At 41.5% G+C, this 22,574-nt stretch overlaps 1 protein-coding gene across 6 annotated transcripts in view; it reads left to right on the forward strand.

The window, feature by feature from the left end:
* BANP (BTG3 associated nuclear protein) overlaps nucleotides 1-22,574 on the forward strand; it is a 710,387-nt gene that overhangs the window by 182,625 nt on the left and 505,188 nt on the right. For all 6 annotated transcript variants that reach the window (XR_008845087.1, XM_056525545.1, XM_056525548.1 and 3 more), the window contains 2 exons: nucleotides 1,719-1,841; nucleotides 2,238-2,407. Coding sequence is in view for 5 of the 6 variants with exons in the window: in XM_056525545.1 (XP_056381520.1) it covers nucleotides 1,719-1,841; nucleotides 2,238-2,407 (293 nt within the window). In the remaining variant the exon portion in view is untranslated. The remainder of the gene's footprint in view (nucleotides 1-1,718; nucleotides 1,842-2,237; nucleotides 2,408-22,574) is intronic.

Below are 22,574 nucleotides of genomic sequence, written 5' to 3' on the forward strand. Positions count from 1 at the left end.
AAAAAAAAAAAGACAGAGCACAGATGAGTTCTATCAGACAGGGGAGAGCACAGAGGAGTCCTATCAGACAGGAGAGAGCACAGAGGAGTGCTATCAGACAGGAGAGAGCACAGAGGAGTCCTATCAGACAGGCGAGAACACAGAGGAGTCCTATCAGACAGACGAGAACACAGAGGATTGCTATTAGACAGGAGAGAGCACAGAGGAGTCCTATCAGACAGGAGAGAGCACAGAGGAGTGCTATCAGACAGGAGAGAGCACAGAGAAGTCAATTAAATGGGAGAGAGCACAGAGGAATGCTATTAGACAGGAGAGAGCACAGAGGACTACTATCAGACAGGAGAGAACACAAAAGAGTGCTATCAGACAGGAGATAGCACAGAGGAGTGCTAGCCCCACCGTCCATGCCTGTGATTCAGCTTGGACAAAGCCATGATTTTCTAAGCCATAATTTCTATAAAAAAAATTCTTATGACGTATATTAGAAAAGTAAATGTTTTGCCAAGATGTACAACATCTAAAAAGTTTTCGAATATGACAGTGCCCATTTAAGTTGAACACAGAAGTCTATACTAGATATTGAACCCAATTCAGCAGGTACTTCTATGACAATTTGAGGTCAAAACCTTGACCCAGATTTATCAGTCTGTCTGAGGACAAAAACTGCATCCAATAACAGCTCAGCTTTAGTTTTACCGGAGCATGTTGAGAAATGAAAGCTGACCTTTGAGTGGTTGCTATGGGTAAATTGGACCCAGACACAATGATAAATGTGCCTAAATGTCCAGCACTTAACATCACTGAAATATAAACTTAGTTACTGAGATAACTTAGTTTTCAGTCTTTTTTTTATTTTTATTTTTTTTTTTTTACATCCTAGCTTATTAGAATTTTTCTGTATTTAAGAAACTAGGGGAAAAGCATTTTTAACTTGGTAGTTCAGTGTAGTATCTGTTGTCATTAAAACTGATCTTGGACTTACCTATGTGGCTTGCTGTAGTTATTTTTCCACGTTGTATGCCAGTGTTTTTATGTGGAACAAAGTAGACTATAATACTTTGTGGTGAGAACTCGGAAACTGAAGCCCAACCAGTTCCCCTGTTAAGATGTTTGTTTTGGGGGCAGTGTTCGGAGCACTGGAATATTGTGACAAGTGCTAAACTGCTGCAAGGTGATAAGACAGAGTGTAAAAATCCGGGAACTGACACAACTTGGCTCAGTTGAGCACTCTTGAAATTGTAGGTTTTCTCAACGTAGAAATGCAGATTACACTCTAGCCATACACACAATTACTACGTTATATTAAGGCTTTAACAAGTTGTATTTTCTTAACAATTGTTTCCTTCCCTGTTAGGATGATGGGCCTGTACTGGACCACTCTGGATTAAGGAAAATAATTTATAAAATTTTTTTTTTCTTGAAGAAAATTGTATTATGTATGTTAGATAAATTATACTTGATTCTATTTTGAGTTAAGCTAGTCCCACATGTTGACATTGATCAAGCATGCTCAGTATGAAAGTGAGGTTTGGGGGAAAATCTTTGGCTTTGTCTGCTGGTGGCACCTATGAAGCTCTGTGGGTGAGATGATGCTAATTGATCAAATTATGAATGCACATTATTTTGAATGCTTATGTTTATCAATTCTATATTCTGATGTATTGTGTAGGTCTGACTGATATCTGGTGTGATCCTTTAAATCATTGTTTCTCTCATAGTGTTGTTCCTCAGACAACTGTAATCCTAAATAACGAAAGACAGAACTCTGTAGTGGCCAAACTGGAGGGTCAGGAGGATTCAATGAACAGAGCAACAGAAAGCCTGGAAAATATGCTCAATAGGTAATATGTTTATATACAACTTATCAACTATCATGTTGTTTTCTGGTTGTCAGGCTAGGGATCACATTATCCAGCTGTAGCAATGAAATTTATGGATGCAGCAGAGCTGTAATGAAAAGTATGCCACTGCAGGAATACAGAGAGTGAATGTGCAATATATGGGCAAAAAAGAGCAAAAACATGAAGTGCGTCTTCAAACATGATTTTCTAGCAACAATCTGACACTTTCTCTTATAATAAGAGGGATGCCTCTTGTTGCATTTGATCTATTGCGCAGTATTGCAGAATGTTATGGTACTATAGATACTAATGGCTAATATGATGACAAATAATCATGCTCAGTAGCATATGGTATAAACACTGAACTAAAATAAGAAATGTCCAATTATGTTCTAGTGCTAGCGGACGAAGACACAATACCATTGTCGTAAAGGTCCCAGGCCCAGATGATAGCCACAATGATGATGATAGTGGATCTGAAGCCAGCGACACATTGTCCAACTGTGGGCACTCAGGGAACTCTAACATGGGAAACAATGTGACTCTTATCACCCTCAATGCTGAAGGTGTGTATTGTTTAACCTGCTTTCAGGGATGAATAGCCAGTTATTTATTTTTGTCAGTATGTACTGTGCTATGAGAATGAAGATCTATAGATTACAGGATTTTAGATATTTCCACATAACTGTATTGTCTGGTGATCCTGTTATGTAGTGATATCATAATATTTTGGCAGTGTTTCTTATTCATGCTTATTAATTCTGTCCCAGTAATGGATCACTCCCACCCTCCCCCTTTTTCCCCCCACCTTTATTTATCATGCTAGACGTTAAAGGGGTATTCCCGTGGAAAACAAAGTTTTTAAAATCAACTGGTGCCATAAAGTTTACAAAAAGATTTGTAAATTACTTCTATTTAAAAATCTTAATCCTTCCAGTACTTGTCAGCTGCAGTATGCTGCAGAGGAAGTTGTATAGCTCTTTTCTGTCTGACCACAGTGCTCTCTGCTGACACCTTTGTCCATGTCAGTTACTGTCCAGAGCAGAAGATGTTTGCTATGGGGATTTTCTCCTACTCTGAACACTTCCGGTCACAGACAGAGGCGTCAGCAGAGAGCACTGTGGTCATACAGAAAAGAACTATACAACTCCCTCTGTAGTATACAGCAGCTAATAAGCTAAGAAGCTAATAAGTACTGAAAGGATTAAGATTTTTATTTAGAAATAATTTACAAATCTGTTTAACTTTTTGGCATCAGTTGATTACAAAAAAAAGTTTTCCACCGGAGTACCCCTTTAAGCACTGATTTGTCATGGTTTCAGCAGTCTTTTGCTTACGTTTCTACTCTTGTGGGTGTGAGTTTTGAGACTGATGATCAGTTTCTCTGGTTAGAGAAAGAGTCTTGTTCTAGATTCCCACTCATGCAGTGTGTCCAGACCGCATTTGGCTGTAGTGCAGTTGGGTATGGTTTCTGTCAGAAAGACAAGCATGCAATGTTTGATTGGTTGGCCTTGGGCAGCAAATACATTGGAAACATGGCAGCATGCGGAAAAGCTCACTCTTTTCCTATGAGTTCATGTTGAATATACACAAATGGTTTTAAGCATAAAAGCCTGAAAGCTTAAATCTACTGGCTTGAATGAATGTGTTTGGTGGTTGCTGGAAGTTTTTAAGTGCAAGCCTAGCGGCTGGTTGCATTTCTAATCATGCCAGGACATTGGCATGAGTTACCCTTTAAAAAAACAAACACTTACATTGGCAATGATGTGCTTTTCTCCCAGCAGAAAATTCAAATCAGAACGTTGTGAAGTTAGGTAATTTGCTTACTGCTTTTATTCCCTCTTTTCTTAAAAAGTGTTATTGGTTGCAAATACAAATATAAATCATAATTTGAGCAAATTAGAAAATTCCTTGGCAATGAAATTTTGAAGATCCTGGTACTTTCTCACTTTTCCTCTTTCTTAATTGTGAATGCTGTCCATAGCATAATAGAGCAGACCATATATGAAATGTGAGGCATGTATTCACAACGTAAACAAATCTAAAAGTTGTTTGTACGTTGCAGAGACAACTGTAGCATTTCTGTTTTCCTGTTAACTATTGCAGTTATGAAATGCCCATTACAAATGCTATAAACCACCTTTCCCAAAAAGAACTTGTACACAAACTTTGTTTTCTGCCAGCAATTTCCCCAACTAGAAGACATTAGTCTTTCCTGGTGTCCCTCAAGCTGTTCTAGTGTGACCCAGAAGAGATGAGAAATTCAGCATTGTACAGTGGCTTTGCTGGCTTCCCCTTGACAGAAGTCTTCTTGATAATCCCAGGGCATTCAGCAATGTCAGAGCATTAGTATCGCTTATCACAGTGCAGTGTATTACATGGGTCAAGCACTATGAAAAAATCTGATTTCCCAGCATTATACATGATAATCCATTAGTTTTGTTTCACAGGATAATAGAAAATAAGATATTCATGAGTGATACTGTAAGCTGCAAACAATTCATCTACTTCCTAGAGGCAGCTTCCACATTGAACATCAGTGGTCTCTTCAGATTTTATCCACTGACTGGGTAGAAGTTGTTTTTTTCTGATCTGGGGACAGATTTGTTTTCATTTGCTTGCTTTCTTGCAGATGTGGACTTGTTGCCTGATTCTGTAATAAAGCCAAGTCGGCCTTGATTTTGCATAAAATGTGGTAAAACACAAGTTCCAGAGCTCTGGGCCTTTTCAAATTAGATGAGACTTTTGAAGTCTTCTCAAGATAGTTTTAGTAAAGCATTGTGGGATGTTCTCATAGGGAAAAAAATATACTATTTATTATTAGAGAGTGGTAAGCAGGTTCTGAAGGTCAGATGTGTAACATGTTCCATAAGTGTTAAATCTGTCTCTGCAGTACTGTATTAAACATAATAATAATAATATAATAATATTATTAGTTTTAATATTGTAATGGGCAATCATGTGATACAGAGGTTTGCCATAGCCATGGATTCATCTTCTTTTTATTTAAAGGAGTACTGACTACTTTAATACAAGAAGAACAGTTATCTAGATGTTTTTTAAGTGAACCTGCCTCTGCAACTGATTTCTTTAATGAGAACATTGGTGGGAAACCCTAATGGAGCTATATCAGTGGACTAACTAGATATCCCTTCTGAGTGCCAAATGGGAGGATGAAAACAAAGCACTTCCTAGTTATGTGGTGTCACATGATGAAACAACTGAATTTTCTTGAAAAGGATATGGATTAGGATACAGATTAGCTGGAAGTCACATAGACTTGCTCCATATCCTACTCTTTTAAACCTTGTGCAAATTTTGGGCTTGGAAGTTGCTGCGAAATTTAAACACATATCCTTCTGCTGTGGCCATTATGGAATGAACCCTTAGGTACGTTTCGATGAACGGATCCACATCGTATTTTAAGATGCGGATCTGCCGCCAATGGACCCCTATAGGGTGCCTCAGATGTGCCTGCTCCGAGTAGCAATCACACTGCAAATGTGCAAGTTGCCATGCACATGCACAGTATACTGCGCATGCGCAGCCGTGTGTCTTCTCGTAGCGGCGGATTGCTGCTCCAAGCAGGCACATCTGAGGCACCCTGTAGGGGTCCTTTGGAGGCGGATTCGCAAAGTAAAATACGCTGTGGATCCGTTCGTCTGAACGTACCCCTAAAATAAAAGTCTTGTAGGATCCTCCACATTGCATTGAGCACATTGTGCAGTTATGGCTGGTTCCTAGTAAGGTGATTGGACCTGATCTTTGCTGCTGCAGACCTCAGACCCACCGTCTCCACTTCTATTTAGTCATGAACTCATTTTGAAGTTGCATTGTTTGTTTGTTTTTTTTTTTTTTTTTTTTTATAGATATATAATGGTTTCCTACTCCAGTCTGTTGCTCTCATTTTTGAATTTTTTTTATGTAGTGGAAATTATTTGATACAGTCTATTCGGTGTGCATGGTTACTTGGCACACTGCTTTCTTGAACAGATGTTTCTGGCCTTTTATGTGCTCGCTTCATATGTTAATGTCGAGGAAACTGCCAATCCGTTAATATTTCTTGGGAATGGTTGTAACAATGCACTATGAAATATCTATTTGAGTCTGATGGAGCCTTCGAGCCATTGCTTGCCTCCCACCTCTGTAATTAAGTGAGGCTGTGATCAGCTATAAGAAATAAAGAGCGCTAGACGCTTGCATCATCTTAGAGGGTCAGCTTAAAGGAGTATCAGCTTAGAGAAAAAACAACAAGGCTGCTGAGAAGTGTTAAACTTTAGCTGCAGACAACATAGTTATAATGATGAACTGCATTTACTAAGGTGCGATTCATCTGTATTAAAAACGCCATTTCGTTAATCTCCTCCCGGGTGTATCTCTGCAGTGATTCACATGGACCTTACAGTAGAGCCTCTGCCCTAGAAGTAATTATGGTCACAGAAATTACACAGGATAGCGTCCAATTTGCAGACTTTACAGTCCAAGGTGTTTTTGTGACTTCATTCTTTTTATGCCTGAAATGAAATAATACAGTCATTAACACCTAAACCCCAGTAGTTTTAAAAGCAAACTGCAAACAGGCATATTTAGGGGGCATTGAAAACATTTGCATTTGGTCTTTATCTGGTTGCACTCATTGGAATTCATATACTAAAAAAAAGATTTAGTGGAGCACAATATTTATTTTTCAAATCACTTAAAATGTTTTATAATTACGATTAAAAAAAAAGTGGCCATAATGTAACTCTATAATAGAATGCACTCTGAATAAGAATCATAACGCGTTCTTGGAATGATGCCTTGCTTCGTGCTATTTTGTCTCCTGTTGATTTTACTTTGCTTTCTTTGGGCAGACGCATGGGCATGGAGTTGTCCAGGAATGAAGAAATGTAATACTTTACTAGTGCTAGTATGCTAATATATTTCAGAAGTCTCACCCCTTTCAAGGTGAATCCTTGTATTAAGTGTGTTTTTATTTTGACATTTACATCAGATTGCATTATCAGCTTAACGTGAAGAAGCTGATGATGTTGGACAACTACTGTAAGTCAAGTCTCATAGTATTGTTCCTAACTGACACTGGGGGTATAAGTCAAATATATGTATTTTTTATGTATTTATTAATGTTTTGCATAAAATAAACAAACAACACAATAAAGTGCAACCCACAACATTTGCCTCTGAGGTCCACAGGTACACTCCATCACTATGAAAGGGATAAAATAACAGGAATGAAAATCATGCACATAAGTAAAGAGCATCCTCAGTACCATCCAGAGAAGCCCCACACTAATAGACAATCATACATTCACACTACCACACATCCTAATGATGCCGACCTCCTCCTGCAAGATCAATATCCTATTATAGAAAACTTAATGGGCCACTCCAGATGGAGGGTCAGCCGACACATCCAGTAAAGACCAGGGAGTCCATACCTTGTCAAATTTCTTCGGGCACCTACGACTCTTACACAACTCTCGGTACAACGGGACATATATATTTACCAAATTCAGCCAGTGAGACAAAGGGGGAGGGGAAGTATCCTTCCACGTCATTACAACCACTTTACGGGCACAGAATAGCAAGAAACGGATCAATTCACATCTATGCGAACCAGAGACCACCTCATTGAGAACTCCCATCAAGCACACCACCGGGGTAAGCAGGAAGGAGAAATCCAGATTATCTGCCAAAAACCCCATCACCTTCCTCCAAAAAGAGGCTATAACAGGACACTCCTAAACCGCATGCAGGAACCTGCCAACCTCTGCAGAACAGCGAAAACATTAGTCTGACGGGGAAACCCCTATACGCTACAGCTTAGCAGGGGTATAATATAACCTAAAAACATACCGAGACTGAATCAATATATCCCAACTACTAACCACGGTGGAGTAATATGAGCCATCAACTTCCATCCATTGGCACACAGACAGATCAGGAATATCAGCCACCCATTTATTATAAGCGTTTGAGAACGGGCTAGGCCCCAGTGTCTGGAGGAGAGCATAGGACTGAGTAAGGGGTTTAGAGAGATCCGTGGTGCCCAGGAAAACACGTCAGAAAACACAGGAGTAAACATCAGGGAGCCAAATTGTGCTTGGACCACATGCCTAAGCTGAAGATACGCATAAAAGGCACTTCCAGGGATACCATTAAATTCTTTCATTTCCGCAAAGGATAAGAAGACTTCGGAACAAATGAATCACAAATTTGAGTCCGTGAGAACCCCAGAAGCTGGCCTCCTGTAACCCATGTAAGTGAGGTAAATGTACATTCCCCCACAAGGGTGCCCTAGCAGACCCCAAAGGCTGTGGAAATTTCCTCGCCACCACAGACCACACTTAAGCTATAGTTTGCAGGGGAAGAGGATTAAAGGAGCAAGAATGGTACCTGTATAGAGAGTTAGTGAGAGCTTCATAGGAGCCCATAAGCGCTCCAGCCAAGGCAGTCGAGTTTGACAGATCCAGATCAATCCACCACGCTGCATAGACCAACTGAGAGGCAAGGAAATAGTTATATACATCAGGAGCAGCTAAACCACCATGCCGTATAGGAGCCTGAAGGAGAGCCCGACCGAGTCTGGTAGACTTTCCCTGCCAATAGAAGGATCCCAGAGCACCACACAGTTTATTTAAATATTTCTTAGGGGGAACCACAGGAGCTAAATGAAAGAGATAAAGGAATTTAGGTAGGTAAACCATTTAAAAAATATTAATCCTTCCAGCTAGGGAGAGAGGGAGGCATGTAACCGATTCACTGTGGAAATCAAGAGCAGGTCTAAATTCAGGGATGTATAATCAGAAAATGCAGTAATTCAGAAATGCAGTAACCTCTACCCCAAGATACATAAAGCGGGAGACCACTCGTACCCCTGCTGGAAGAGGAGAGGGAAGTGGAATGTGTGGTGAGAAGGCCATGAGAGAGGATTTAACCCAATTTATCTGCATGCCTGAAATAGAGCTAAACCTATAAAGTAGGTCAATCAGAGAAACGAGGGAGGCCCCTGCATCTGCTAAATATACTAGTGTGTCATCTGTATAAAGGGAAACCTTCCCGACAATTGACCCCCTGGGAATACCACAGATAGTGGGGTCTATACGTATGGCTGCTGCCAAAGGCTCAATCGCCAGTGCAAAAAGGAAGAGATATAGTGGGCACCCTTGCCTTGTCCCCTGGCCCAAGGGAAAGGGGGCAGAAACAGCTAGATTAGTGCGAATATGAGTCCTGGGACAATCATACAACAAGCAGACCCAGGCACAAAACCTAGGGCCAAACCCAATGACGCCCAAGACCTCCCAGAGATATGGCCACAGTACAGAATCAAAAGCTTTATAGATATCTAGACTAACCTCCACCCCTGTAGAAAAGCCTTCCCCCAACTGATGCGATATTAAGCTGTAGGTGTTTCACTTTAACATCAGTAGCCCTACCCGGCATGAACCCGGTTTGGTCAGGATGAACGATAGAGCTAATGACCCCACATAGGCGAGTAACCAGTATTTAAGCAAAGACCTTAAAGGGGTATTCCAGGCCTAAACTTTTTTTTTAATATATATATATATATATATATATATATATATATATATATCAACTGGCTCCGGAAAGTTAAACAGATTTGTAAATTACTTCTATTAAAAAATCTTAATCCTTCCAATAGTTATTAGCTTCTGAAGTTGAGTTGTTGTTTTCTGTCTAACTGCTCTCTGATGACTCGGGTCCCGGGAGCTGTGCAGTTCCTATGGGGATATTCTCCCATCATGCACAGCTCCCGGGACGTGACCTCATCATTGAGCAGTTAGACAGAAAACTTCAGAAGCTATTAACTATTGGAAGGATTAAGATTTTTTAATAGAAGTAACTGTTTAACTTTCCGGAGCCAGTTGATATGTATCAAAAAAAGGTTTTGCCTGGAATACCCCTTTAATATCAACATTCAATAGGGAGATAGGTCTGTAGGAATCCAGTAGCAACGGATCCTTCCCAGGCTTGGGGAGTACCACTATCAACGTCCGGAAGAAAGTCAGCCTCAGCCACCAATTGAAACAATTTAAGGAGTATAGGGGCCAAAAGCTCTTCATTCATCCCATACCAATGACCTATGAGCCCATCTAAACCTGGTGTCTGGGGGAAGATGCCTAATAGCCTGTGCCACCTCCTCCATCATAAAAGGGATATCTAACACATCCGCTTGAGCACGACTGAGCTTTGGAAGGGATAGGTCCTGTAGAAAAAACTGAATTTCCCCCTGAAAGGGTCTAAAAGGAGCAGAATATAAGGAGGAGTAGAAATCCCTAAAGACAGTGTTGATTAACTAAGGGTCAGACAATATAGAACGACCCCCCCCCCCCCTTAATACAAGGAATAGAAGTGGCAGGGCGACTAGCCTTTGCTAAGTACCCTAAAAGCCTCCCATTCTTATGCCCAAATGCAAAAAGTGCCGCTTCCCTATCTGCCAACCTCAATTGAACCCTATCTTTCTGGACAACCAACAGAGACTTCTGCGCTTTAGCCCACACCCTTTCACTATCAGGTGTAGGATCTCTAATATATGTCTCCTCTAAAGCACTAGCTTCTTGCAACAACTTATTCTCTTTGGCCGACCTGAGCTTCCGCTGACCCGCTACCCCCGCTATAAAAGCACCCCTGATCGTAGCCTTGTAAGCATCCCACTGATTTAGGGGATCAGGATATGAAGCATTATGCTCCCAGTACTCAGTATGGGTAACCCCTAAAGCCTCCACCACCGCCTCAGCCTGTAGTCAACCAGCGTGCATGCACCAAATACGGGAAGGGGGACTAGGACCTAAATTGAGGACTACCAATACAGCGGAGTGGTCTGAGATCACCCTAGTGGTGTAGGAAACTTCTCTTGCCGCCTAGAGGAGATCTTCGGATGCCAGAGCAAGATCAATGTGAGAGAAGGATCTATGGGCAGCAGAGTAGGAGAAAACAGATGCAGTGGGAAATTTCCACTTCCAGAGGTAAGTCAGGCCCAACGCCATGTGCCAGTTATTAAAATGAGAGGAGCAAGGGTCAATAGCAGTGGTGCGATAGAGCAGAGGATCAGGAACGACATTGAAATCTCCTACAGGCAAAACAGAATCAGAGGGAAAAAGACAAAAGTTGTTAGTAATTGACTCCAATACAGAGACCTGAAATGGAGGAGGTACATAAACAGAAACAAGAACAAATGAGAAAGAACCTATAGCACAATGCAGTGTCACAAACCTCCAAAAGTGGTTACAATCTACCTACCTGGGAATCCACCAATGAAAGCGACATAGTATCTAAAACAGAGACACCCCTGACATAGCTAGAGTAGGAGGCATGGTATCCCTGTGCTATTCATGCCCTCTTTAGGGCAAGTACCTTCTGGCCGTGATGTGAGTTTCCTGTAAGCAAATAATGTGGGGCGACTGACGTTTCACAAAGTCTAAACATAAGGCCCTCTCCTCTTGAACGGTTAAGGCCCCAGACATTCCAGCTAATAACTTTTAAGGTCCCCATCACTAGACATTGCCAAATATATTAACAGTAGGAAGCAAAGGAAGACCAGGACGAGGAAGGACAGAACACCAGGACCACACATACCACACACATACAACAAAAAGACAAGCTGGATACAGACACTGAACAGAAAAACAAAATAAACAAAGTATAAACAGAACAATCCCATTAGTTCCCTGTCTAGCACTAAATGGGACATAGTAACTACTATCCTTTAACACTGTGCAGACCTATGGCCAAAAAATACAACTACTGCGGGGCGTCCACAAAACGCCAAGCAAACTAAAAAAGGAAAACCCTACTTAAACAGAGCACTCTCACTACCCCACCCACATTAAAGGGGTATTCCAGGCAAAAACTTTTTTTATATATATCAACTGGCTCCAGAAAGTTAAACAGATTTGTAAATTACTTCTATTAAAAAATCTTAATCCTTCCAATAGTTATTAGCTTCTGAAGTTTTCTGTCTAACTGCTCTATGATGATGTCACGTCCCTGGAGCTGTGCATGATGGGAAAATTTCCCCATATGAACTGCACAGCTCCTGGGACGTGAGTCATCATTGAGCAGTTAGACAGAAAACAACAACTCAACTTCAGAAGCTAATAACTATTGGAAGGATTAAGATTTTTTAATAGAAGTAATTTACAAATCTCAAAACAATGTAGAAAAAAAACGCACTCACCCGTGCATCGTGCACTAATATCTTTATTCCATGGAACATAAACGTAGAACACAAGACAGGCAGTCGGCAGGTATGCCAGGAAACACGAGGTGTAGTTACAGCTGTTTCACGGGAACTCAGCCCGCTTTGTCAGACTCCGCCCTCTGGTGTAGCGTCACAGGTTATATCTACACCTGCGTTCACCTCAGCAGAAGGGCGTACACATACAGGTACGTGACTTAAAAACATAGAAAATGTTAAAAACAACACATCTTTGCAATCTTAATAATTCCTTTGGACAGACAAGTACTTTTTTATAGAGACACACTAAAATCCAACTTGTCATTAAGACCGAGGTTGCCCTGGGCATCCGTGCGCAAGATAAGCTCTGCCTCTGCACGTAACAATAATTTGTTTCTATCTATACCCTCTTTTGGCATTATTCTTTTTATCCCAAAAAATCTGAGGGCAGAAGGATCGTTGTTATGGGCAACTTTCAGATGTTCGAGTACTCGTGGACACCCTTTTCCTGAGCGGACCGAGTAAAGGTGTTTTCTGAATCTGATGTTTAGTGACCTAGTGGTGCTACCAATAGAGTAGCGACCACAGTCACAAAACATACAGTAAACGATGTGATTCATTTTGCAGTTAATAAACTCCCTCACTTGGATATGTGTACCTCCAATAGTGAATATCTTACCTACTTTGAGTTTGGGACACCATTTACAGCTCCCACAGCGGTAATTACCGCACACTGTGGGGCTGCTTAGCCAGCTTGTATTCTCTTTACCAGAGTATTTACTGCTAGTTAACATGTCGCCTAAATTAGTGACTCTTTTGTAGGAAATAAGGGGTTTATCGTCAAAATTGCAAAGATTGCAAACATGTGTTGTTTTTAACATTTTCTATGTTTTTAAGTCACGTACCTGTATGTGTACGCCCTTCTGCTGACGTGAACGCAGGTGTAGATATAACCTGTGACGTGACACCAGAGGGCGGAGTCAGACGAAGCGGGCTGAGTTCCCGTGAAACAGCTGTAACTACACCTCGTGTTTCCTGGCGTACCTGCCGACTGCCTGTCTTGTGTTCCACGTAATAAAGATATTAGTGCACGATGCACGGGTGAGTGCGTTTTTTTTCTAAATTGTTTTGATGTTGCAAGCGACTTGTGCCTTTCTAACCAGCACTCCGGCATACCACACCCTCATTGGTCTCTATACCTCCCTGTAAAACGGATACCATGTCACGCTACCTATACCAGTATAGCGGTGCCGGACTGATTTCTTTCTGCTTCTACCTTAAGCTGGATGTTGCAATTGCGTTTTTCTAAAGTCCAGAGCACGCTGTACTTATTAAGGTAACCGATCCCAAGGAACTACATTGAGAAAATTTGCATTTGTGTTCCGGATTGAAATGGATGTGGATACCGCAACAGGCTCAACAGAGACCAGTATGAACACAGACCAAGCGATTAAGGCAGGTCGTCAGGACGCAGGAACATTCTTCAGTCTTTGCAATGACTTGGACTCACTTCAGTTCACAAGTACAAAAAATTTGGAATTTAAAATCAGTCAACTAGCTGAAAAAGAGATGAAACTGTTTTGGACGATTAATTCCCTAAAGTCCTATAGAGACTGTAAAAGGGTCCCTAGGGGCCTTAGAAATTACAAGGAACCTTCCCAATACCTGGACAATACTGTGTTCATGCACACATGGGAGCAGATACATTTGGATTATTCAATGAACATGTTGACCACTATTTTAGAGAGGAATGAAAAGGAATATACTAGTGTGTCTGAAGCTTTAGACAAAGCGAAGATGGAATTAAAAACCCGCCTGTCAGAATCGCAAAGACAAGCCTTTACAAAAAAACTAGACACTAAACTTCTCAATTTGCAGAGTACCCTTAAAGAGGTAAAAAGAGATAAATACCTAAGGGACATGCAGGATTTCGTAAGTGGGAAAATCTTCGTTAAAAGATCCAACAACCCTGGTCCTAAAGGAAGGAAACCGCGGAATCATTACAATAAAGGCAATAAAAAACATCAGAAAAAAAGTGAGCGAACAACTTCGGATTTCTTGACCACAGACTCGGACTCCAGTGATCCAGAGGCAGCAACTTCTAGCAATCAAGCGAGTGTAACCCCAAAGGGACACCCTTTAGAGCAAAGATCAGGACAGGAGGAAAGAAACATAGAAAAAGGAGGGGCCGTAAAAAGAAAAACTGTCTCCTGTAGGTCATAAATGACCCACAACATATTGCTCCTGCTGGACCCCCTACTTGTATGGACACCGCCCCCCTTCTGGGGACTCCCCCGAGCTTGATCTCCCCTAACGATCTAACCCCTTTGAGTCCTGCTACCATAGTTAATTTGACTGACCTAGTGTTGAGTGACGATGTACTCTCCTTGTTACGAAAAGGTTTAAATTATTGTCCCACTAGTGACTTCGACTTGGTGTCTTTTGAAGTGGATTTGTTTAAAAGTATGCGAAAACATAATTTAAAAAAAGTATTTATTAACAAGGATAGCAGTGTACCCAAGAGTGAGGGAGATACCCCAGTACAGATAGGCCTGTTGGGTTTTAGCCCCCTTATTAACCCTAGTGCCTCTGAAAATGAGTGTCTATTGGCGTTGACTGATTTGTTGGGGGAAAATGAAGTTCTCTTTGGGGAAACCCCTTTGGGAGGTGCCATGGTTGGCAGTTTCATTAACCATGGTTATTTTGCAGGTGGAATTAAATCGACATATAACCCCCCCCCCCATAGCACCGGGCAGTAACTTAGATATATTTCAACAAAAAGTTATGGAGGATATGAAGGCGCTTATATACCCCCAGGACAATTCAAACCTTACAGCCAAGGAGAAAGAAGCCCTCAAGTGGCTAAAAGCCCAAAAAGGGGTTATTATTAAAAAATCGGACAAAGGGGGCAATATCGTACTTATGTGGGAGAGTTATTATTTGTCTGAAGCTTATCGACAGTTGTCTAACATAAAACATTATGGGGCCCTGTCCTTTAATCCCATACCAAAGCTGTCCTCACGTCTACAGTCCTTTTTGCGGAGGGCTGTGGAGGTGGGGACAATTTCTAATGCCACCGCCGTGAAATTATTCCCTACTACACCTACATACCCGGGGTGGTATTTCCTACCAAAAATACATAAAACATTGAAGACCCCACCCGGACGACCTATTGTCTCCGGTGTGGGGTCTCTAATGGAGCCTCTGTCCAAATACATTGATTGGGTTTTACACCCTATCCTTAAAGAAATCCCACACATGGTGAAGGACACCAACCACTTCCTACAGATTTTAAAAGATATACAGTGGCAGTCCAACTATACCCTTGGAGCCATCGACATCGAAAGTCTATATACTAACATAGATCAAGAAAAAGCAATTCAGTGCGTCAGGGAGTTGTTGGTGTCCTCTAACAAAAGTGAGTCCTTTGTTACATTCATTTGTGAAGCCTTAAACCTTATTCTTACCAACAATGTATTCCAATTTAACAATATATGGTATACACAAAAGAGTGGAGTTGCCATGGGTACACCAGTGGCATGTACCCTGGCAAACATCTATGTAGCCTTCCTAGAAAATAAATTTATTCTTTCAGAAGTTAACCCCTTCAGAAAACTGATTGTCAATTACATTAGATTCGTGGACGACGTCCTAATAACATGGGCAGGCACTGGGATGGAGTTCACGAATTTTATAACATGGTTGAATACTAATAACAATATGTGTCTAAATTTTACAAGCAACAGCAGTAAAGAAAAAATAGAGTTTTTAGACGTTTTGGTAAAAGTGATAATAAATTGTGTACGGAAAGTTATCGCAAACCCACGGCGGGAAAATCCCTTCTTCCCTTTAACAGTTATCACCCCAGCCATGTGAGTCTGCCATCCCGTATGGACAATTTCTTCGTTTACGAACAATTAATGACACACAAAATAGTTTTGATAAACAGGCGAGGGAACTTACTATACGGTTGCTAGAAAGAGGATATCCATCCTCGGTTATACAAACGGCATATAATAGGGCAAACAGACAAGATAGGAATTCCCTCTTACAAAATAGTGGTTCACGGAAAACTAAAAAAAAGTAAACAAAAACCAGAAAACAACAATCAAAGATTTTGCTTCACTTTCACGCACAGCCCAATGGCTGAGAAAGTGAAGCAAAGTATTCATAAACATTGGTATTTGATCCAAAATGATCCAATCCTTTCCAAACATTTTGACAATAAACCCCTTATTTCCTACAAAAGAGTCACTAATTTAGGCAACATGTTAACTAGCAGTAAATACTCTGGTAAAGAGAATACAGGCTGGCTAAGCAGCCCCACAGTGTGCGGTAATTACCGCTGTGGGAGCTGTAAATGGTGTCCCAAACTCAAAGTAGGTAAGATATTCACTATTGGAGGTACACATATCCAAGTGAGGGAGTTTATTAACTGCAAAATGAATCACATCGTTTACTGTATGTTTTGTGACTGTGGTCACTACTATATTGGCAGCACCACTATGTCACTAAACATCAGATTCAGAGAACACCTTTACTCGGTCCGCTCAGGAAAAGGGTGTCCACGAGTACTCGAACATCTGAAGGTTGCCCATAACAACGATCCTTCTGCCCTCAGATTTTTTGGGATAAAAAGAATAATGCCAAAAGAGGGTATTGATAGAAAAAAAATTATTGTTATGTGCAGAGGCAGAGCTTATCTTGCGCACGGATGCCCAGGGCAACCTCGGTCTTAATGACCAATTGGATTTTAGTGTGTATCTATAAAAAAGTACTTGTCTGTCCAAAGGAATTATTAAGATTGCAAAGATGTGTTGTTTTTAACATTTTCTGTGTTTTTAAGTCACGTACCTGTATGTGTATGCCCTTCTGCTGACGTGAACGCAGGTGTAGAAATAACCTGTGACGCGACACCAGAGGGTGGAGTCTGACGAAGCGGGCTGAGTTCCCGTGAAACAGCTGTAACTACACCTCGTGTTTCCTGGCGTACCTGCCGACTGCCTGTCTTGTGTTCTACGTTGATGTTCCACGTAATAAAGATATTAGTGCACGGGTGAGTGCGTTTTTTTTCTAAATTGTTTTGATGTTACAAGCGACTAGTGCCTTTCTAACCAGCACCACGGCATCGCACACCCTCATTGGTCTCTATACCTCCCTGTTAAACGGATACCATGTCACGCTACCTATACCAGTATAGCGGTGCCGGACTGATTTCTTTCTGCTTCTACCTTAAGCTGAATTTACAAATCTGTTTATCTTTCCGGAGCCAGTTGATATATAAAAAAAAAGTTTTTGCCTGGAATACCCCTTTAAATCTGCCGGTAACTAAGAAATACCCAAGGAAACCTCAAGGAGACATGGAACCTAGGGGGTCCCTAATAATCTAACTCCTTTCCGCTAGCTAAAAACATGGTGGGAGGAGTCATGAGCAGGGCAGTCCATGAAAATTCAGTCCAGAGGCCTGAGAAGAGGCGCAGCATCCACCCAGTGAAGTGCGTCCATCAGGGAGGTGAAGAACTTAGTTGAAGTCCCATCTACCTCTCGCAGGCGAGCAGAATAGAGCATGAAATAGCAATAACCTTTAGCACCTAGCTTCGACCGGACCACGGTAAACTGCACCCTTTGCTTGCCGAGCTCCACAGAGAAGTCAGGATAGAAGGATACTCTGCTCCCTTCATAAATGACCTCTCCCTTAATTCTGACCGCTCGCAAAATAGCATCTCTATCCTTGAAATGGAGAAGCTTGGCCAGAAAAGGATGTGGGGGACTCCACTGGAGGAGGAGGTCTAGCCAGGACTCTGTGCGCTTGTTCGACTGAGAAGTAAGGAGAGAGTGTCCACTGGAAGAATTTCTTTCAAGGAAGAGCACCTGATCATTCCCTTCCACCTTTTCAGGAAGGCCCACCTTGTGTATATTTTTGCGCCGCAGGAGATTCTCCATATCGTCCAACCGATGCAGAACTCCCGTCACCTGTCGCTGTAGTGAGTCCACTCTGTTCGTCAAAGGATGAAGAGTATCTTCCTCCATAGAGACCCTACGTTCCACTTCCTCAGTACGCTCACGTATCTTCTGGGTCTCATGGCACATGAATTCTTGCAGCAGTTTGTCAACTTTCGGCACCATGATGGATTGACAACAAGTAAATGCAGTCAACAATTCGGAAAACCTCTGATCCAGAGCACCTGCATCATAAACAGGTCTTTCAGAGGATAAATTCTTTGGAGAAGTCGGAAAAACATTCAGCAAGGACAATGGTGGAACAGGAGAGGCACCCCAAGGTCTGTCTGGAGGTCTGGAAAACTGTCTCAGCGCTTTCACCGCATGCACAGATACTTTAGTAGCAAGTGGGGTCTGAGCTCCAGGATCCCGGTGAGAAGGGCCAGAGGAATGAGAGGACCCATCATGAGAGGAGGCATCTTCATTCGAGGTCGGCCTGGAGGCATCAGCATTCAGTTGAGATTTCTTATGTCCACGTTTACCACAGGAGCCACCCATGGCTAGCAGGGCACACTGAGCAGGTAGAAAGACACTAGTAGTAAAGTCCCAAAAGCACTGCACTCCCTTGATGCCTTGGTGAGTTGAACTGTTGTCTGCAGCTATTAGGGAAGGCACCACCAGGGGGGGGGGGGGGCTGAATGTGTCTACTCTGGGAGGGACCTGAGGACAGTCCAAGTAAAGTACCTCCCGATGCTGGCCAGACAGCAACAAGCAGCTGTAAAGCAGGGCCAGAGAGAGGGCTAGCAAGGTCGGCTCACAGCAAGCAGGATGTCCGTAGCACTTCTTCACAGCAGGGCTAAGTCAACTATAGTTATTACTCTAGAGTTGGTGACCAGTGTGGACAGGAACTAGCTGATGTGACGAGCACCAGTGATGAACATATGATCCTTTCTTTGGATATGGTGAGGCTACTGTATTGGCGTTTAGTTTTCTCTCCACCTTGTAATCTAAAATGTTTTTCTTGTCTGTATAAAGACTTATTGTCATGTTGTAGTATACTTGTAAGTAACATATTCTCTGCCTCATATATACAATAGCATTTTTTCCTACTTGTCATCCTTGCCTCCTTTTTCTGCAAATGTACAGTTATATATCCCTATTGGCGGCTTTTCCAAATCCTACTTTTACAGTACCTGCTCTCCTACAGCATAGGGGTACCAGATGGCTGATTCCTGCATACAATATGAGAAATACCTATTCATAACTGGGCCCGGAGAACAATCCCTAGCCAAGACATTTTCTCCCATAAGGCATTACGCTCTATTAAGGAATATAAAAGCCAGTTATCTTAGAATGATGAATGATGTGCTCTGTCATTAAATCCTTCTACAGTGAACAATAAACACGGATTTTGATTTGGTTCTTCATAACTTGCTCTACTTACTTTTCCCATTTTTTTTGCTTGCAACATATTATAGTCCTGGGCTATTTATATTGAAGAATTTGCCAGTGCAATTTGTAACATTCTGTGTCCTCTGGAGCAAATTACATCAGTTTGCTTCCTAATTTTATCAGATCCTTTTCAGGGTCAATAGTTTGCACGCAAAGTTAAGTAATCCCATATGCATCTGGCTTGACTATATGTTTAATTTTGAGCTTAAAGGGGTTATCCACCATATGGTGATTTTAGTATGTACCTGGCAGGCAGTAAAGGGCATTCTTAGGAAGGATCTATGCTTGTCTTGGGGCTAAATGGCTATGGTGTGAGATTACCATAACACTGTAGCTTGCTTTTTGTGAACTGGTATTTCCTGTTTGAATTTTCTTTTTTTGACTACAAATCCCACAATTCAATTTTCCTCCCTCCAGCACATCAGCCACCCCACCCATTGAAACAGAAATGAGCTGCATCCATTCAAAGACCTGTGGTTTTCAATCAGGGTACCTACAGCTGTTGCATTAGTTGCAGATTGATCTCTGAAGCAGACAGGCTCCCTGTCATCAGCTGACTAGTGAGTCAGGTCTCGGCCTTATTGCAAGCTGGGAAAAATCCGAGACAACTGTCATTTTGTATGCTGGTAAAAATAAATATTGGAGTGAAAATCACAGAATAATTGTGAGAAAACCTTCACACACAGGTACAGACACTTTATTATCAACTACACTAACTTTACAGCCCCTGTAGCATAGTCAAATAAAAAAATTCTGTGAATACCCCTTTAAATATACACAAACTAGTCCCCATTGTACTGCTCAAGTGCCTGTCTGTGTCCCTGCATTATATTAAAGGGGTACTCCACTGGAAAACATTTTTTTGTTTTAAATCTACATGTGCCAGAAAGTTAAACAGATTTGTAATTTAATTCTATTAAAAAAATCTTAATCCTTCTTGTACCAGCTGCTGTTATGATCCGCAGGAAGTTCTTTTCTTTTTTAATTTCCTTTCTGCCTGACCACAGTGCTCTCCTAAAATGGACAGAGGTGTCAGCAGAGAGCACTGCGGTCAGTCAGAAAGGAAATTCAAAAATAAAAGAACTTCCTGTGGATCATAACCGCAGCTGATAAGTACTGAAAGGTAAGGTTACAAGTAATTTACAAATCTGTTTAACTTTCTGGCTCCAGTTGATTTAAAAATATTTTTTTCAGTGGAGTACCCCTTTAACCCCTTAAGGACCAAGGACGTACCGGTACGTCCTTGGTCCTGCTCTTCTGATATAACGCGGGGTTACACAGTAACCCCGCGTCATATCATGGCGGGCCCGGCGTCATAGTGAAGCCGGGACCCGCCTCTAATAGCGCGCAGCGCCGATCGCGGCGCCGCGCGCTATTAACCCTTTAGCCGCGCGCTCAAAGCTGAGCCGCGCGGCTAAAAGTGAAAGGGAAAGTTCCCGGCTAGCTCAGTCGGGCTGTTCGGGATAGCCGCGGCTAATCGCGGCATCCCGAACAGCTGACAGGACAGCGGGAGGGCCCCTTCCTGCCTCCTCGCTGTCCGATCGCCGAATGACTGCTCAGTGCCTGAGATCCAGGCATGAGCAGTCATCCGGCAGAATCGTTGATCACTGGTTTCTTATGAGAAACCAGTGATCAACATAGAAGATCAGTGTGTGCAGTGTTATAGGTCCCTATGGGACCTATAACACTGCAAAAAAAAAGTGAAAAAAAAAAGTGAATAAAGATCATTTAACTCCTCCCCTATTAAAAGTTTGAATCACCCCCCTTTTCCAATAAAAAAAAAAACACAGTGTAAATAAAAATAAACATATGTGGTATCACCGCGTGCAGAAATGTCCGAATTATAAAAATATATCATTAATTAAACCGCTTGGTCAATGGCGTGCGCGCAAAAAAATTCCAAAGTCCAAAATAGTGCATTTTTGGTCACTTTTTATATCATTTAAAAATGAATAAAAAGTGATCAATAAGTCCTATCAATGCAAAAATGGTACCGTTAAAAACTTCAGATCACGGCGCAAAAAATGAGCCCTCATACCGCCCCATACACGGAAAAATAAAAAAGTTATAGGGGTCAGAAGATGACAATTTTAAACGTATTAATTTTCCTGCATGTAGTTATGATTTTTTCCAGAAGTCCGACAAAATCAAACCTATATAAGTAGGGTATCATTTTAATCGTATGGACCTACAGAATACATTTCAGGTGTCATTTTTACCGAAAAATGTACTACGTAGAAACGGAAGCCCCCAAAAGTTACAAAACAGCGTTTTTTTTTCAATTTTGTCGCACAATGATTTTTTTTCCCGCTTCACCATAGATTTTTGGGCAAAATGACTGACGTCATTACAAAGTAGAATTGGTGGCTCAAAAAATAAGCCATCATATGGATTTTTAGGTGTAAATTTGAAAGAGTTATGATTTTATAAAGGCAAGGAGCAAAAAACGAAAATGCAAAAACGGAAAAACCTCCGGTCCTTAAGGGGTTAAGTATACACCTTTATCGAACCAGCCTTTGTTATTGTGCATCTGTGACAGCTGGCTGTGACTTCACTGCTGATTCATGGTATATGATTGACATGTGAATTGGTACGGCTTACAATGATTTAACATGTGTCACTGTCATTTTTCCTTCCTCTTCTGCCTGGGGCCAACGTACTATAGACGTTTTATGACTGATTCCATTCCCAATGTATAATAATCATATTTAGAATTCTGTTGCTTGTCTGCTCATCCAGATGTTAAGTTCTGTGTGTTTTTTATTGGAACTAGTTGTAATTCTTGTCCAATAAGCATACAGTGTTTATAGGCATTGTAAATAGCTCTAGATCTCAGAAGAAGAAAAAAAATGACAGGGTGGGGTGTGTACTTTACAGTCATAAATGTCACTTTCCAAGCCCCTTGTCCAAGTCATTAATACACAGATTAGAACATTCTGAGATAGTTGTGAAAGGGGTCTAACTATTAAACAGTGAGGTTTCAACTTCCTTTCAACTCCCTAGTGTTTTGAAGGATGAGTTTTGTTTTTTGGTGGTATTACTTTGGGGTACATATAAGCTACTAGACCTTTTTTTATTAGGTGTGGCTTATGAAAACAAAACCTGAAATTATACCTTTGCAAGATGTTTTTCATCATGCAGTA

This window comes from Hyla sarda, chromosome 6 (assembly GCF_029499605.1).
Source record: "Hyla sarda isolate aHylSar1 chromosome 6, aHylSar1.hap1, whole genome shotgun sequence".
Taxonomy (NCBI): domain Eukaryota; kingdom Metazoa; phylum Chordata; class Amphibia; order Anura; family Hylidae; genus Hyla; species Hyla sarda.